The 15,563-nt window shown below is 42.8% G+C and overlaps 1 protein-coding gene across 1 annotated transcript in view; it reads right to left on the bottom strand.

Annotated features, from left to right (window-relative positions):
• The window catches only part of PTPRS (protein tyrosine phosphatase receptor type S), a 567,518-nt gene that overhangs the window by 434,092 nt on the left and 117,863 nt on the right, over window positions 1–15,563 (bottom strand). The window contains exon 2 of the mRNA XM_073563025.1: window positions 7,624–7,762. Coding sequence (XP_073419126.1) covers window positions 7,624–7,699 — 76 coding nt within the window. The 5' untranslated portion in view covers window positions 7,700–7,762. The remainder of the gene's footprint in view (window positions 1–7,623; window positions 7,763–15,563) is intronic.

The following is a 15,563-nucleotide window of genomic DNA, read 5'->3' as shown; positions in this document are numbered from 1 at the left end:
TGCTAAGTACCTTCTTTATACTGTAAATTTTCCTAAAGCAATATTGCATTTCCAATTTTCCATAATTCCACATGTACTGTACAAATATAGCACTTAACCAATTTTCTATGGCAGTAATGCCAAAATCTAGAAGAGAGGTTAGCTACATTTAAAATAATTAAGGAAGGTGAAGAGTTCTTAGACAGAGCAGAATTATCTCTTCATGTTACAGAAAGAGAAGAAATTCGAAGTGCACCTGAAGAAACAGAGGAATGGAAACATGTGACTCAGATAAGCAGGAGGATCGGGAGGCAGTCAACACCCATACTGCTCAGGAACCAGTACCAGGCTCTTACGCAGGAGAACGATGAAGAAATACATCACGATAAGACTTTGCCCACAAACATCAACCTTGTACGCCATCAGAATCCTCCTGGATGGAGAAATAAAAATGTTGTGATGAAGAAACGGAGAGTTGTGGTCATGGGGGATTCCCAGTTGAGAGGGACAGAGGCCGCTATCTGCAGACTGGATATAACCTCAAGAGAAATGTGCTTTCTTCCAGGTGAAAAAATTAAAGATGTGTCTGACAGGATATCAGGAGCCTTCAGACCTACAGATGACTAGCCATTCCTGCTAATACATGTGGGGACAAATGACACAGCAAAAAATGACCTGGAAACCATCTGCAGTGACTTTGAAAACTTAGGTAAGAAAGTGAAAGAACTGGGAGCGCAGGTGGTCTTCTCTTCCATCCTCCCAGTGGATGGCCATGGAACAAGGAGGTGGAATAAGATTCTGCAGGTGAACAACTGGCTACGTCGATGGTGCCGTCAGCAAGGATTTGGATTTCTGGATTACGGAGTGAATTACCTATATGATGGACTACTTGCTAGAGAAGCGGTGCACCTTACGAAGACTGGAAAACATGTATTTGGAAGTCGCCTTGCTACACTCATCAGGAGAGATTTAAAATAGAACAATGTGGGAAGGGAAGCAAAAGGCCAGAAAAAGCCATACACCTGACAAATGCTATTGAGAACTCTGCTATTAGAAGTGGAAAGGAAGAACAAAGACAAAAGAATCTAAATAATAAAAATATTGGAGAAAGAGAAACCAATCACAAACTAAAAGGTTTCTATACTAATGCACAAAGCATGGGCAACAAACAAGGAGAACTGGAACTACTAACACAGGAAAAGAAATATGATGTCATTGGAATCACTGAAACTTGGTGGGACGATACACATGATTGGAATACAAGGCTAGAAGGATACAACTTATTTGCAAGAAACAGACTTGATAAACGAGGAGGAGGTGTCTCATTGTATGTTAGAAAAGCGTATATTTGCACAGAGATTGAAGCTTCAGAGACAGGGAGTTCTGTGGAAACTGCTTGGGTAAGAATGCAAGGACAGAACAATGGAAAGGACACCATTGTAGGCATTTACTACAGGACGCCTGTTCAAGCTGAAGATATGGATGAACTCTTTATGCATCAAATGGCCAAGTTCTCCAAAAAATATGACATAGTTGTCATGGGAGATTTCAACTATCCAGACATTTGTTGGGAATCTCTCTCAGGAAAAACTAACAGGTCAAGGAAATTCTTATCCTCTCTTGCTGACAATTTTATCTTCCAAAAGGTAGGGGAGAAAGCAAGGGGATCTGCTACCTTGGATCTAATCCTTATAAACAGGAAGGAAATGGTTGAGGAGGTAAGAGTGGCTGGGACCCTAGGAGGTAGCGACCATGCTATTCTAGAATTTTGGATAACTAGGGGAGGAAGACCTGTGAAGACTCAGACGTCAAGGTTAGATTTCAGAAATGCAGATTTTAAGGGACTCAGAAAGAGAATTGGAGGGATCCAATGGCTGGATATCCTTAAGGACAAAAATGTCCAGGAAGGATGGGAAATCTTGAAAAATGAAGTTCTCAAAGCACAATCGTTAACAATTCCGAAAAGAGGGAAGAATAGGAAGCATTTAAGGAAACCAGGATGGATCAACACAGAACTTAAACACATGCTAAAAAGGAAGAAAGAAATGTTTATCAAATGGAAAGAGGGAGGCATATCTAAAGAAGAATATAATGCTGTCTGCAGAACCTGCAGGGCACGAATCAGATTACTAAAGCTGACAATGAATTAAGGCTTGCAAGAGAAGTCAAAAGCAATAAAAAAGGATTTTGGGGATATGTCAAAAGTAAAAGAAAAGTCATAGATGCTATATGAATTTTACAGGATGAAAATGATGAAATGGTAAGACAAGATGTTGAGAAGGCCGAACTTTTAAATTCCTATTTTGTATCTGTTTTCTCTCAGAATGGAAATGTAACATCAACTGATCTTCACTGTCCTATTAAGGGAATAGAAGAATCCAGGATATTTATAAACAGAAAGATAGAGAGGAAACACTTAGCTAACCTAAATGAATTCAAGTTTCCAGGTCCAGATGAATTACACCCCAGAGTACTGAAGGAGATAGCAGAAGAAATTTTTGAACCACTCTCCATAATCTTTGAAAATTCTTGGAGAACAGGAGAAGTCCCAGAAGACTGGAGAAAAGCAAATGGTGTTCCTTTCTTCAAAAAGGGGAAGAACGTGGACCCAGGGAACTACAGGCTGGAGAGTCTGACTTATATACCAGGAAAGATTTTTGAACAAATTATTAAGCAACATGTATGTTAGTACCTGGATAAGAATGAAGTGATTAAACAGAGTCAGCATGGGTTTGTAACTAATAAGTTATGTCAGACTAACTTAATTTCCTTCTATGACAGAATCACTCATAGGGTGGATCAGAGAAATGCTGTAGATATAGTATATCTTGACTTCAGCAAAGCATTTGACAAAGTATCTCACACAATCCTTATTGAAAAATGGCTAAGTATGGAATGGACAAGGCAACTGTTAGGTGGATTCCTAACTGGCTTAGTGATCGGACCCAAAAAGTGGACGTAAATGGCTGCACATCCAGTTGAAAGAATGTCTCAAGTGGGGTACCACAGGGCTCTGTCCTGGGCCCTGCATTGTTCAACATCTTTATCAATGATTTAGATGAAGGAATTGAGGGTAAACTGATTAAATTTGCTGATGACACAAAGCTAGGAGGGATAGCTAATACTAGAGAAGAGAGAGAGAGGATTCAAAAAGATATAAATAAACTGGAGCAGTGGGCAGCAACTAACAGAATGGTTTTTAACAGGGAAAAATGCAAAGTACTATATCTGGGCAATAAAAATGAAAAAAGCATATACAGAATGGGAGGAATAGGGCTAAGCAACAGCACATGTGAAAAAGACTTGGGAATACTAAGAGATCACAGACTGAACATGGGTCAACAGTGTGATGCAGCAGCAAAAAAGGCAAATACAATTCTGGGATGTATTAACAGAAGAATACAGTCTAGATCACGTGAAGTCACTATTGCCCTCTACTCCTCTTTGGTCAGACCTCATCTCAGTTCCAATTTTCCAGATTCACGATTCTAAACAATCCAGAGTGCAGCTTTTTTTTTCTTAGAATCATTGTGTAAGCTGGCACCTGTTCCCACTAGTTGGGATGTGCTGGTCAGTTTTTCTGACTGATCCCTCAGTGACGTGCCCCCTATTTTACATACATATGTATATGTATATATTATTGTTTGAAAAACACATTCATCAAGCAGGCGGCGGTGCCTGTGCTGTAGTATGATACAATCTATAATATCCATATTTCATTTGATTTTGCCATATAAATTTCATGTGAAAAAAAAAATTCTCAATCAAAATGGCGCTGGCAGCCGCATCATTCATAACGCGATAGATGCTACTGCACAGGAGCTGCCACCGGCGCCATTTTGATTAAGATCATTTGATTTTCACAAGAAATTTATATGACAAAATGAAAATATGGATATTATAGTATTATAGATCGTATTGTGGTACAGCGCAGGCACCGTCGCCTGAATGATGAATGAGAAGAAAAAAATTAAACAATAAGATATACAGTATATAACTGAGGGGGCAGGTCAGTGAGGGATCAGTGACCTGTCATAAGTCATACTGATGATTATGTAAGTAGAGCACCACATGAAGACCCCCCTACAGCCCCGCCCCAAAGCACGAGAATCTCATTAACTGAAAACTACAAATACAGATTAAACAACAACCATAAGACGGATTTCATCACCAGGTATCATTATAATGAGTATAACGGCACCAACCAGACACTGTCTCTAGGGTACTGTGCAGATTCCTGCTGACGACAGGTTCCCTTTACGTATGGGGCCAAAGCCCATGCTTTCTAAAACATAGTATAAGTATGACCATGAGACAGAGTCAAAGGCCTTTCATGAGTCCATTCTCGGTCTAACATGACCTCCATTCCATCCCAACTTTAGAAGGGAGATGGCATTTCAAATACAGCGACCATGTCCACAGATTCTTTTTGAGGTATAAATCACACCTGAATATGCGGGCTCTCTCCTGCACTACTTTTATTAACAGAGCGCTGTAAGCCCGTGCAATGATGGGCTGTGACATGCAGTGAATCTCTGCCCACAGCCCAGTCAGTAAGGGAAACTGGTTCCCGTCTTGGTGATGCTGGGTGAGCTTCCAGTTCCGGAAGTTGATGAGACATCACCAGACATCATAGGCCGCTGTAGCTCGGGGTGACGTGACAGGGATGAGCGGACACCGATAGCGCCGCTCACAGGCACATTTGGAAACACAAGGCATTTGAGGAAAGCTTTATTTCCAAGGTTTACATCGATTTGCCCACTACACATTGTAGTGGACAACCTTTGCAAATATTTATGCCCTTAAATCAGATAGTTACACCACACAAAATAATTCATAAATAACATGTCCCACATATCTTTTTTACATCTGCATCATTTTCTAAACATCACTTTTGTTTTGTTAGGCCGCATGGCAGGGTTCTGAAGGAAAGCAGCACCGTTTGAATTTCTGAACGCAATGTCTGGAATCGAAAGCGGACGCAAGGTTGCATTTGGAGAGCCCCTGAAGTGCTTAAACAGTAAAAAAAAAAAAAAAAAAAAAAACATTTTGGAATCTGGACCCCTCAAGGAATGTATCTAGATGTGTGGTGGGCATCTTGAACCCACAGGAGCTTCACAAAAGTTTATATCGTGTAATTGTGAAAATAAAAAAAAAATTCCCAACAAAAATGTTGATTTAGCTCCAAATTTTTCATTTTCACAATGTAACCGAGCAAAATAGACCATACAATTTGTAGTGCAATTTCTCCTGAGTACGCCAATACCCCATATGTGGGGGAATAATACTTCTGAGGCACAGCGCGAAACTCAGAAGGGAAGAGGCGCCATATTGGAGTTCAGATTTTGCTGGACTGATTTGAGGGTGCCATGTCACACTGGCAGAGCCCCTGAGGTGACAGGATAGCAGAACCTCGCATGAGTTATGTAATTTTACAAACTACACTCCCCAATGAATTCATCTAGGGGTGCAGTGATCATATTAACACCACATGTGCCTCACAGAATTTTATACCATTGGGCAGTGAAGAAAGAATAATTACATTTTAACCCCTAAAATGTTGTTTTAGCCCCAATTTTCTTATTTTTATAAGTACTAATACGAAAACATGGACCTCTCAGTTTGTTGTGCAATTTCCCCTGAGTTCACAAATTCCCTACATGTAATCAGAACTACTTTTGAGGCACAGTGCAAAACTCAGAAGGGAAGAGACCCCTTAATTTAGTGCAGATTTTACAGTCATTGTTTGAGAGTGCCATGACCCACTGGGAGAGTTGACTTTGACGGGCCTATATATTGGAAAAGAAACTCTCCAAAAGTGATACCATTTTGGAAACTACACCCCTCAAGCATGTATAGTTAGGATTTTGAACCCAAAGGTATGACATAGAATTTGATAGCATTAGGTCGTCATTAGTGTTGAGCGCAATTGCTCGCTATTCAAGTTTTCATCGGGTGCTCAGGTATGCACCGAATATCGCAGGTGCTCAAGTGACATGCTTGAGTCCCCGCCCCGCATGTTTTGCGGCTGTTAGATACCCAAAAAATACATGCTGGGATTGCCAGTGTATGGCCAGAGACACACTAGCGTATCACATCCGATGTGATACGCCCATGACACTTGGCTCCAGCTCTGCTGCGAGCAGGAGCTGAGTGTCAGTGCTCTGTGCTCTGATCCTTTCGCATGAGAGGAGACAGAAAAATTAATTTCTCCATCTCCTCCATTGCTGGAGTGCATGCGATTAGATTCTCGGATGCAATTGCAGCATGCTGCCATTGTTTTCACATTCCAAATTAGCATGAGAAATTGGTATGCTCCATGGGTTAACATTCGGCCAAGGACTGAATTTTTATCGGATTGCACTAGTGTGATTACATCACAAGTGGGAGTGAGCCCTAAGGCAGCCAATCCCCACATGTTTTTTGGCTGTCTAACAGCCACAAAACATGTGGGGCGGAAACTCTAGCATGTTACTCGAGCACCCGCGATAGTTAGTGCATATCTGAGCACCCTGATGCAAACCCAAGTACAGAGGACTTGCACTCAACATTAGGCATCACATCATAATTTTTTTTAAAACTTTTGAAAAAACCCTAACTCTTAGCCCAACCCTCACCTGATGCCTAAGCCTAACCCTAATGGCAAAGAACGAAAGAAATAAAAATTGCAAATTAAAAATGTAATCTAAGGGGATGACATACTAATTATTGGCTTTGGTCACTGTGATTGCGTCTATCACAGTGATCTAAAGGAACTAATAGGAAAAATACCTGCTGTTGCAGAGTGCCAGCTGGAAGATCTCGGCAGCGCACTGTGCATACGACTGCCATTTTTTTTCAGGAAGAGGTAGCAAAGGGTCGGATGAACAGAGCAGGAGAGACTGGGGGGATGGCGTAGGCAGGTACGAGGGAGGGGTTCGGGGACATCATTTCTCTCTCCTCTAACATGTACATCATGTCGTAAGAGAGAAAAATTATTGTAATAGCTGCACATTATTTATTTTTTATGTGATTGCTGTTATTCATTGAATAATGGCGATCACATGATCAGGGACAAGAACATCTTTCCGTGGTCAAGTTCTCCAGGATTTCATCAACCCCCAGTAGCCGAGACCCTGAATATTTGGACTCTGGGGGGGAGCTAAATCCTTATTTCCAATCTTAGGAACATTACTGAACAAATCAAAACATTTTTCTATCTACCCTGTGGCTTACATCCAATTTATATGGGGTCCTCTTCTCTCAGAGAAGAGAATTTTCATTGGTATTTCTAAGTGCATGTCTCACATAGGCATGGCAGAAATATAGAATACACATAACATATGTTTATTGAGAAATATTTTGCATAAAAATCTGAAAATTTTGAAGTACGTGGTTCACTGGTTAGCACTGTTGCTTTGCAGCGCTGAGGTCCAGGGTTCAAATCCCACCAAGGACGACATCTGCAAGGAGTTTATATGTCCTCCCTGGGTCTGCTTGATTTGCCTCCGGATTCTCCAGTTTCCTCCCACGTACTGATGGGGAAATTAGATTGTGAGCCCCAATGGGGACAGTGATGATTATGTCGGTAGAGCGCCGCGGAATATGATGGTGCTATGTAAGAAATGCATAATAAATAAAATAAGTACAAGCTAGATGACTTACTGTCAGCCTTGAGTCCAGCAAGAAGTAGGAGATGGCTTATTATGCAAACCAATATAACCATGCTGGGGTTCCGCATGATCCCTCAATTTGTCCTTGGTTCAGTTCAGTTAATAGCCTGGATTCAAACTAGCATCGGAGACTGCAAAAACACAAATGCAAAAAGATATTTCATATTAATTCTTCTGAAAATAAACTAAGAAAAACAAGACACAAATCTCATGCAGTACATTTTTTTCTCAGTTTCAAGTGGAATTGTTGTTCTTTTATTTCTGTGTGTATGTCACACCTTTTTACAGGATTATAAAAGATGTTTTCTAACATTACAATAACAAACTTGCTCAATAAACTCACTGGGGTTGATTTTTCTTTCGCATGAGAGGAGTTGTGTTTATAGTCCATGGAGGAGTTATTTGGGGATGAAGAACGCAAATAGAGATATCCACTTCAAAGTGTAAAAATCAGGAATTGAATACACTTATACCATCAAAGAAGGTCAGGTAAGCTGGAGTGGTAGAATAGTACCGTATGTGTAAAGGGAGCTTATGAATATGGAGCAGTGATGATAGTCAAGTGCATTACAGAAATTCCAGAAAACTATTAAGGCAACCACCCGAAACCACAGTAGCAAAGAAGCAATCCGCTATATGGCCTGAAGAGGAATTAAACTAGGGCTGCAGGTTCTGCTATGCTAAGGAAAAACAGGACGGCTCTGACACAGCCTTTTCTGCACAAGCCATGTAAATTAAATAGCATCAAGAGGTACAATTGGGTCTGAGAAAGAAACCGTTTAAAAAGGGACAGTAGAATAACCTATCTTTCGCAAATATTCACCAAAATAAATTTGATAGCATGATGAATAATACAACAATGCATGCCGGAGAGAAGCAGATCAGCAAAACAGAAATCAGGTAAAAATTTACCTCATCTCGCACCAGTAGTCTGAACATTACATCATACTGAATATTTGATATTTAATAGGAGGTCTCATTGTTTGTGTGACCTGCCCCTATTTTATATAAGGCATATAATATTGTGGGGTAAAAAAGAAAAATTTACATCCACCAAAATGGTGCCGACGTTGTACCATGATACAATGCCTAATATGCCTATATGTAATTTTGCTTTACTCCTATACTATCATGGGAAAAAAGAAAAATATATTCATCAAAATGGTGGTGGCGGCGGCGCCTGTGCAGTAGCATCTATCACGTTCTGATAGATGCTACTGTGCAAGTATCGCTACCAGCGCTATTTTGCTGGAGAAAAAAAAAATTGGCTCCATCAAAATGGTGCCGGTGGTGCCTGCACAGTAGCATACATTACCAAAAGATGCCACTACACAGGTGCTACCGCCATTTTGATGTATATAAATATTTTTTTCCCCCCACGATAGAAGAGGACTAAAGCATAAATGCATATTAGCATGTACCATGCTACAGGGCACTATTTTGCTGGATGTAAATTTTTTTTTTGTATCCCCACAATATTATATGCATTATATAAACTAGGGGTCCTGTCAGAAGCCATACTGATGAATACCTAAGCAGAACACCACATGAAGAACCCCCACGGGCCACCCTGGAGCACGAGCATATCATTAACTCACAAACTGAAAGTAAATATTAACCACTTAAGCCCCAAGGGTGGTTTCACGTTCAAGACCGGGCCAATTTTTACAATTCTGACCACTGTCCCTTTATGAGGTAATAACTCTGAAACGCTTCCATAGATCCCCGTGATTCTGACATTGTTTTCTCGTGACATATTGTACTTCATGTTAGTGGTAAAATTTCATTTAAATAACTTGCGTTTATTTGTGAAAAAAATGGAAATTTGGCGAAAATTTTGAAAATTTTGCAATTTTCCAACTTTGAATTTTTATGCCCTTAAATCACAGAGATACAGCACAAAAAAAACTTGATAAGGAACATTTCCCACATGTTTACTTTACATCAGCACAATATTGGAACCCAAATTTTTTTTTGTTAGGAAGTTATAAGGGTTAAAAATTGACCAGCGATTTCTCATTTTTGCAACACCATTTTATTCTTACGGACCACATCACATTTGAAGCCACTTTGAGGGGTCTATATGATAGAAAATACCAAAAAGTGACACCATTCTAAAAACTGCACCCCTTAAGGTGCTCAAAACCACATTCAGGAAGTTTATTAACCCTTTAGGTGCGTCACAGGAATTTTTTGAATATTTAAAAAAAAATGAACATTTAACTTTTTTTCACAAAAAAAAATACTTCAGGTTAAATTTTTTTTTATTTTACCAAGGGTAACAGGAGAAATTGGACTGCAAAATTTATTGTGCAATTTGTCCTGAGTACGCTGATACCTGATATGTGGGGGGGAACCACTGTTTCGGCGCATGGCTGAGCTCAGAAGGAAAGGAGCGCCGTTTGACTTATTCAATGCAAAATTGTCTGGAATTCAGATTGGACGCCATGTCACGTTTGGAGAGTCCCTGATGTACCTAAACAGTGGAAACCCCCCACAAGTGACCCCATTTTGGAAACTAGACCCCCCAAGGAACTTATCTAGATATGTGGTGAGAACTTTGAACCCACAAGGGCTTCACAGAACTTTATAACGTACAGCGGTACAATTAAAAAATCATATTTTTTCCACAAAAATTATCTTTTCACCCTCAATTCTTATTTTTCCAAGGGTAACAGGACCCTAAAAGTTATTGTTCAATTTGTCCTGAGTACGCTGATACCCCATATGTGGGGGTAGACCACTGGGGGTAGACCACTATTTGGGCGCATGGCAGAGCTCGGAAGGGAAGCAGCGTCATTTGACGTTTTTGGATGGAATTGAGCTCGGACACCATGTCGCGATTAGAAAACCCCTGATGTACCAAAACAGTGGAAACCCCCCATAAATGACACCATTTTGGAAACTAGACCCCCCAAGGAACTTATCTAGATGTGTGGTGAGAACTTTGAACCCCCAAGGTCTTCACAGAAGTTTATAACATACAGCCGTACAATTAAAAAATCATATTTTTTCCACAAAAATTATCTTTTCACCCTCAATTCTTATTTTTCCAAGGGTAACAGGACCCTAAAAGTTATTGTTCAATTTGTCCTGAGTACGCTGATACCCCATATGTGGGGGTAGACCACTGGGGGTAGACCACTATTTGGGTGCATGGCAGAGCTCGGAAGGGAAGCAGCGCCATTTGACGTTTTTGGCTGGAATTGAGATCGGACACCATGTCGCGTTTGGAGAGCCCCTGATGTACTAAAACAGTGGAAACCCCCCACAAATGACACCATTTTGGAAACTAGACCCCCCAAGGAACTTATCTAGATGTGTGGTGAGCACTTTGACCCCTCCAGTGCTTCACAGAAGTTTATAAAGCCCAGGCGTGAAAATAAAAAAATCGTATTTTTTCCACAAACTTGATCTTTTAGTCACCATTTTTTTATTTTCCCAAGGGTACTAGGAGAAATTGGACCCCAAAAGTTGTTGTCCAATTTCTCCTGAGTACGCTGATACCCCATATGTGGGAGAAAACTACTGTATGGGCACACTTCGGGTCTCGGAAGGGAAGTAGTGACGTTTTGGAATGCAGACTTTGATGGAATGGTCTGCGGGCGTCATGTTGCTTTTGGAGAGCCCCTGATGTACCTAAACAGTGGAAACCCCCCACAAGTGACCCCATTTTGGAAATTAGACTCCCTAAGGAACTTATCTAGTTGTGTGGTGAGCACTTTGAACCCCCCAATGCTTCAAAGAAGTTTTTAACGACCGGGCGTGAAAATAAAAAAATCGTATTTTTTCCACAAACATGATCTTTTAGTCCCCATTTTTTTTATTTTCCCAAGGGTAACAGGAGAAATTGCACCCCAAAAGTTGCTGTCCAATTTGTCCTGAGAACGCTGACACCCCATATGTGGGAGAAAACTACTGTATGGGCACAGGTCGGGGCTCGGAAGGGAAGTAGTGACGTTTTGGAATGCAAACTTTGATGGAATGGTCTGCGGGTGTCATGTTGCCTTTGGAAAGCCCCTAATGTACCTAAACAGTGGAAACCCCCACAAATCACCCCATTTTGGAAAGTAGACCTCCTAAGGAACTTATGTAGATGTGTGGTGAGCACTTTGAACCCCCAAGGGCTTCACAAAAGTTTATAATGCCCGGGCATGAAAATAAAAAAATTGTATTTTTTCCACAAACATGATCAATTAGTCCCCAATTTTTTTATTTTCCCAAGGGTAACAGGAGAAATTGGACCCCAAAAGTTGTTGTCCAAATTTTCCTGAGTACGCTGATACCCCATATGTGGGAGAAAACTACTGTATGGGCACACGTCGGGTCTCGGAAGGGAAGTAGTGACGTTTTGGAATGCAGACTTTGATGGAATGGTCGGCGGGTGTCATGTGCGTTTGGAGAGCCCCTGATGTACCTAAACTATTGAAACCCCCCACAAGTGACCCCATTTTGGAAACTAGACCCCCCACGGAACTTATCTAGATGTGTGGTGAGCACTTTGAACCCCCAAGTGCTTCACAGAAGTTTATAACGCCCGGGCGTGAAAATAAAAAAATCATTTTTTTCCACAAGAATGATATTTTTGCCCCCAATTTTTTATTTTCTTAAGGGTAACAGGAGAAATTGGACCCCAAAAGTTGTTTTGCAATGTCCTGAGTAGGCTGATACCCCATATGTGGGGGTAAAACACTGTTTGGGTGCATGGCAGAGCTTGGAAGGGAAGGACCACCATTTGACTTTTTCAACTCAAAATTGGCTGGAATTGAGATCAGACGCCATGTTGCATTTGGAGAGCACCTGATGTGCCCAAACAGTGGAAACCCCAATTCTAACTCCAACCCTAACCCCAACACACCCCTAACCCTAATCTCAGGCCTAACCCTAGCCCTAACCCTAGCCCTAACCCTAGCCCTAGCTGATATGAATGGGTCACCGAGGAGGAAAAAACAACACAAGCCAAGTCTCAGAAAACCAGAGGGTTGGTAACTATGCAGATTGCAGATCCCTGATCTTACCACACAACTAGCAGCAGTCGTGGAGCGTACCTACGATGATCCTAGACGCCTCGTCACAACCGGAGAGCTACATAAGCCTAAAGCAGGAAAAGAGGAAAACTAACTGCCCCAGAGCAGACCCCAAAGGAAAGACAGCCCCCCACATGTATTGACGGTGAAACAAGATGAAAACACAAACAAAGGCAGAAAAATAGGCTGAGCAAACGATGGGGTCCGACTAACTAGAAAGGACAGCAAAGGAAAGACATTGTCTGCAATCTGCCAAAACCCCTACCAAAATAATGTCCAACATTTCTGATAGCAAAATTAACCCTGAAGTCACTAGACTTCTCCCACTATATCAGCACTCTGAAATATTCTGAGACAGAGCAAAAAGATGCCAATCTAATAAGGGACCAAAAGGCAAATACAGATAAATAGGAGTGGAAATTCAGCACAACACCAGCAGGGGCTGGCTGACCACAAAAAACTGAATTGACCAACAAGAACAAGTGTGAACAATAGCAAAAACAAATTTAACTTGAGAAGACTGGAACAGAGCTGAAGTCCAAGACCTGAGAAGCAGACTGAATCACCAGCACCAGGATAGGGCGTCGGCTGTCTTATATCCAGTCTGATACTCCAGAGATCCAATCGTTATCCTCCTCATCAGGTGGCAGATCACTACCAATTAAACCAACCTCACTACCTCCTGTCACCACCAGAGGTCCGTGACCGCCCCTGACACATTGTGCCGGGTGTCAGCTGTGATAACCAGCTGACACCCGGTCGCGATCAGCGGCGCTCACCACGTGGGCACCGCTGATCGCTATGACGTACTATCCCGTCCCTGGGAATTAAGTCCCAGGGCACATGGACGGTATAGTACGTCATATGGGATTAAGGGGTTAAACAACTAAAGTAGATGTGTGCCCGATGCTATCGGGTGGGTCCTGGCGGGGGTCCGGCGGCGGCATCCCTCTCATTACTCCCCCCTCATTACACCCTCTCGTTACACCCCTATCACAGCCGGCAGGAAAGACGGTGTTTTGCGGCGTGTGCTGGAGATGGTGTGCGGCACCATCAGAGGGTGGCCGCACCCAATTTCCAGCACAGGCCTCAAGCCGCAGTCTTTCCTGACGGCTGTGACTGCAAAGAGGTGGACAGGCAGCGGTGGGATCCGGCGCGTGTAGTCAGGCAGTGGGTCCTGGCGGGGGTCCGGAGGCAGCATCCCTCTCATTACTCCCCCCTCATTACACTCTCTCATTACACCCCCTTCATTACACCCATCTCGTTATATCCCCTCGTTACACCCCTTTCACAGCCTCGTGATCGCAGCGGCGGCCTGGATCCGAGCAGCAGGGATCTGAGCGGCGGCTGGGATCCAAGCAGCAGCCGGTGTCCCAGTGGAGGTCGGGATCGCAGCGGCAACCTGGATCCGAGCGGCAGCTGGGATCCCAGCGGCGACTGGGATCGCAGCAATGGCCTGGATCCCAGCAGCAGCTGGGATCCCAGCGGCAGTTGGGATCGCAGCGGTGGCCTGGATCCGAGCGGCAGCTGGGATCTCAGCGGCAGTCGGGATCGTAGTGGCATTCGGGATCGCAGCTGCGGCCTGGATCTGAGCAGCATTACTTGAGTGTTCCAAAATGACGGTCAGCGTACTTCCGGTGTGGCGCAGCGGATTGTGGGATTCAGGAACATCCAGACGGAAGTGGATGACAGACAATTTAAGGCAATTATATATATAGATAAGCACAAGACTGATTTCATCATACAAGGTATCATTATAATCAGTATAACGGCGCCGACCTGTCTGTAGGTTACTGTGCACAATCCTGCGGACAGGTTCCCTTTAAGGATGAAAATTTTTTCTAAAGCGTTAATCTGCAAAATAAAGAATCAGCTGCCTTTAAAGGGTAAATCTGAGTCTCTCATTACATACTGTACACAGCCAGCCGCCACACAGTGAGGAGAAGGCTGTGACAGGATTTACCTCAGATGCTGCTGATAGCCACCTCCTTCTCCAGGAATCCATCTTATACATCTACATCCAGTATGAAGTGAGACAGTCACACACATCTCCCCTATGTTTACATGCTGAACTCTCCCATTAGGATCTACTAGCTCAAAAGCAGGAATGCTCACATAGCTGTCAAAGCAGTGAGAGTAAGAGCCCAACTCATGCTAACTTCGGTCTCTCTCAAAGGACCAGAGCTATTATAACTACTGAACGTTTAAAACGTTTTTCAGTTTTCATAGTTACAGTTGTGCTCAAAAGTTTACATACCCTGGCAGAATTTTTGCCTTCTTGATCTTTTTCCATAGAATATGAATGATAACACCGAAACTTCTAGACCTGTCCTCTGCTTTCGACACAGTTGACCACTGCCTCCTACTACAGATCCTCTCCTCCTTTGGCATCCATCAAAGACCTCGCCCTATCCTGGATCTCCTCATACCTTTCCAACCGCACATTCAGCATCTCCAACTCCCACACTACCTCCTCATCCCACCCTCTCTCTGTTGGAGTCCCACAAGGCTCTGTTCTAGGACCCCTACTCTTCTCAATCTATACATTGGTCTGGGGCAACTCATAGAGTCCCATGGATTCCAGTTCCACCTTTATGCTGCCGATGATACTCAGATCTACATCTCTGGCCCAGACGTCACCTCTCTGCTGTCCAGAGTCCCGGAGTGTCTATCAGCCATATCCTCCTTCTTCTCTCGCTTCCTCAAACTCAATGTAGACAAATCTGAACTGATCATCTTTCCCCCATCTCACAGATCTTCCTTACCCGACTTATCTATAACAATTGACGACATCACACTTTCCCCCGTACCAGAGGTCCGCTGCCTCGGAGTAACCCTTGACTCTGCCCTGTCCTTCAAACCGCACATCCAAGCTCTCTCCACCTCCTGTCGCCTCCAGCTCAAA

Source organism: Dendrobates tinctorius, unplaced genomic scaffold (assembly GCF_039654945.1).
Source record: "Dendrobates tinctorius isolate UK_male_01 unplaced genomic scaffold, ASM3965494v1 ptg000377l, whole genome shotgun sequence".
Lineage (NCBI taxonomy): Eukaryota > Metazoa > Chordata > Amphibia > Anura > Dendrobatidae > Dendrobates > Dendrobates tinctorius.
Note: the sequence above shows the minus strand (reverse complement) of the source record. Positions and strands in the feature narration are given on the sequence as shown.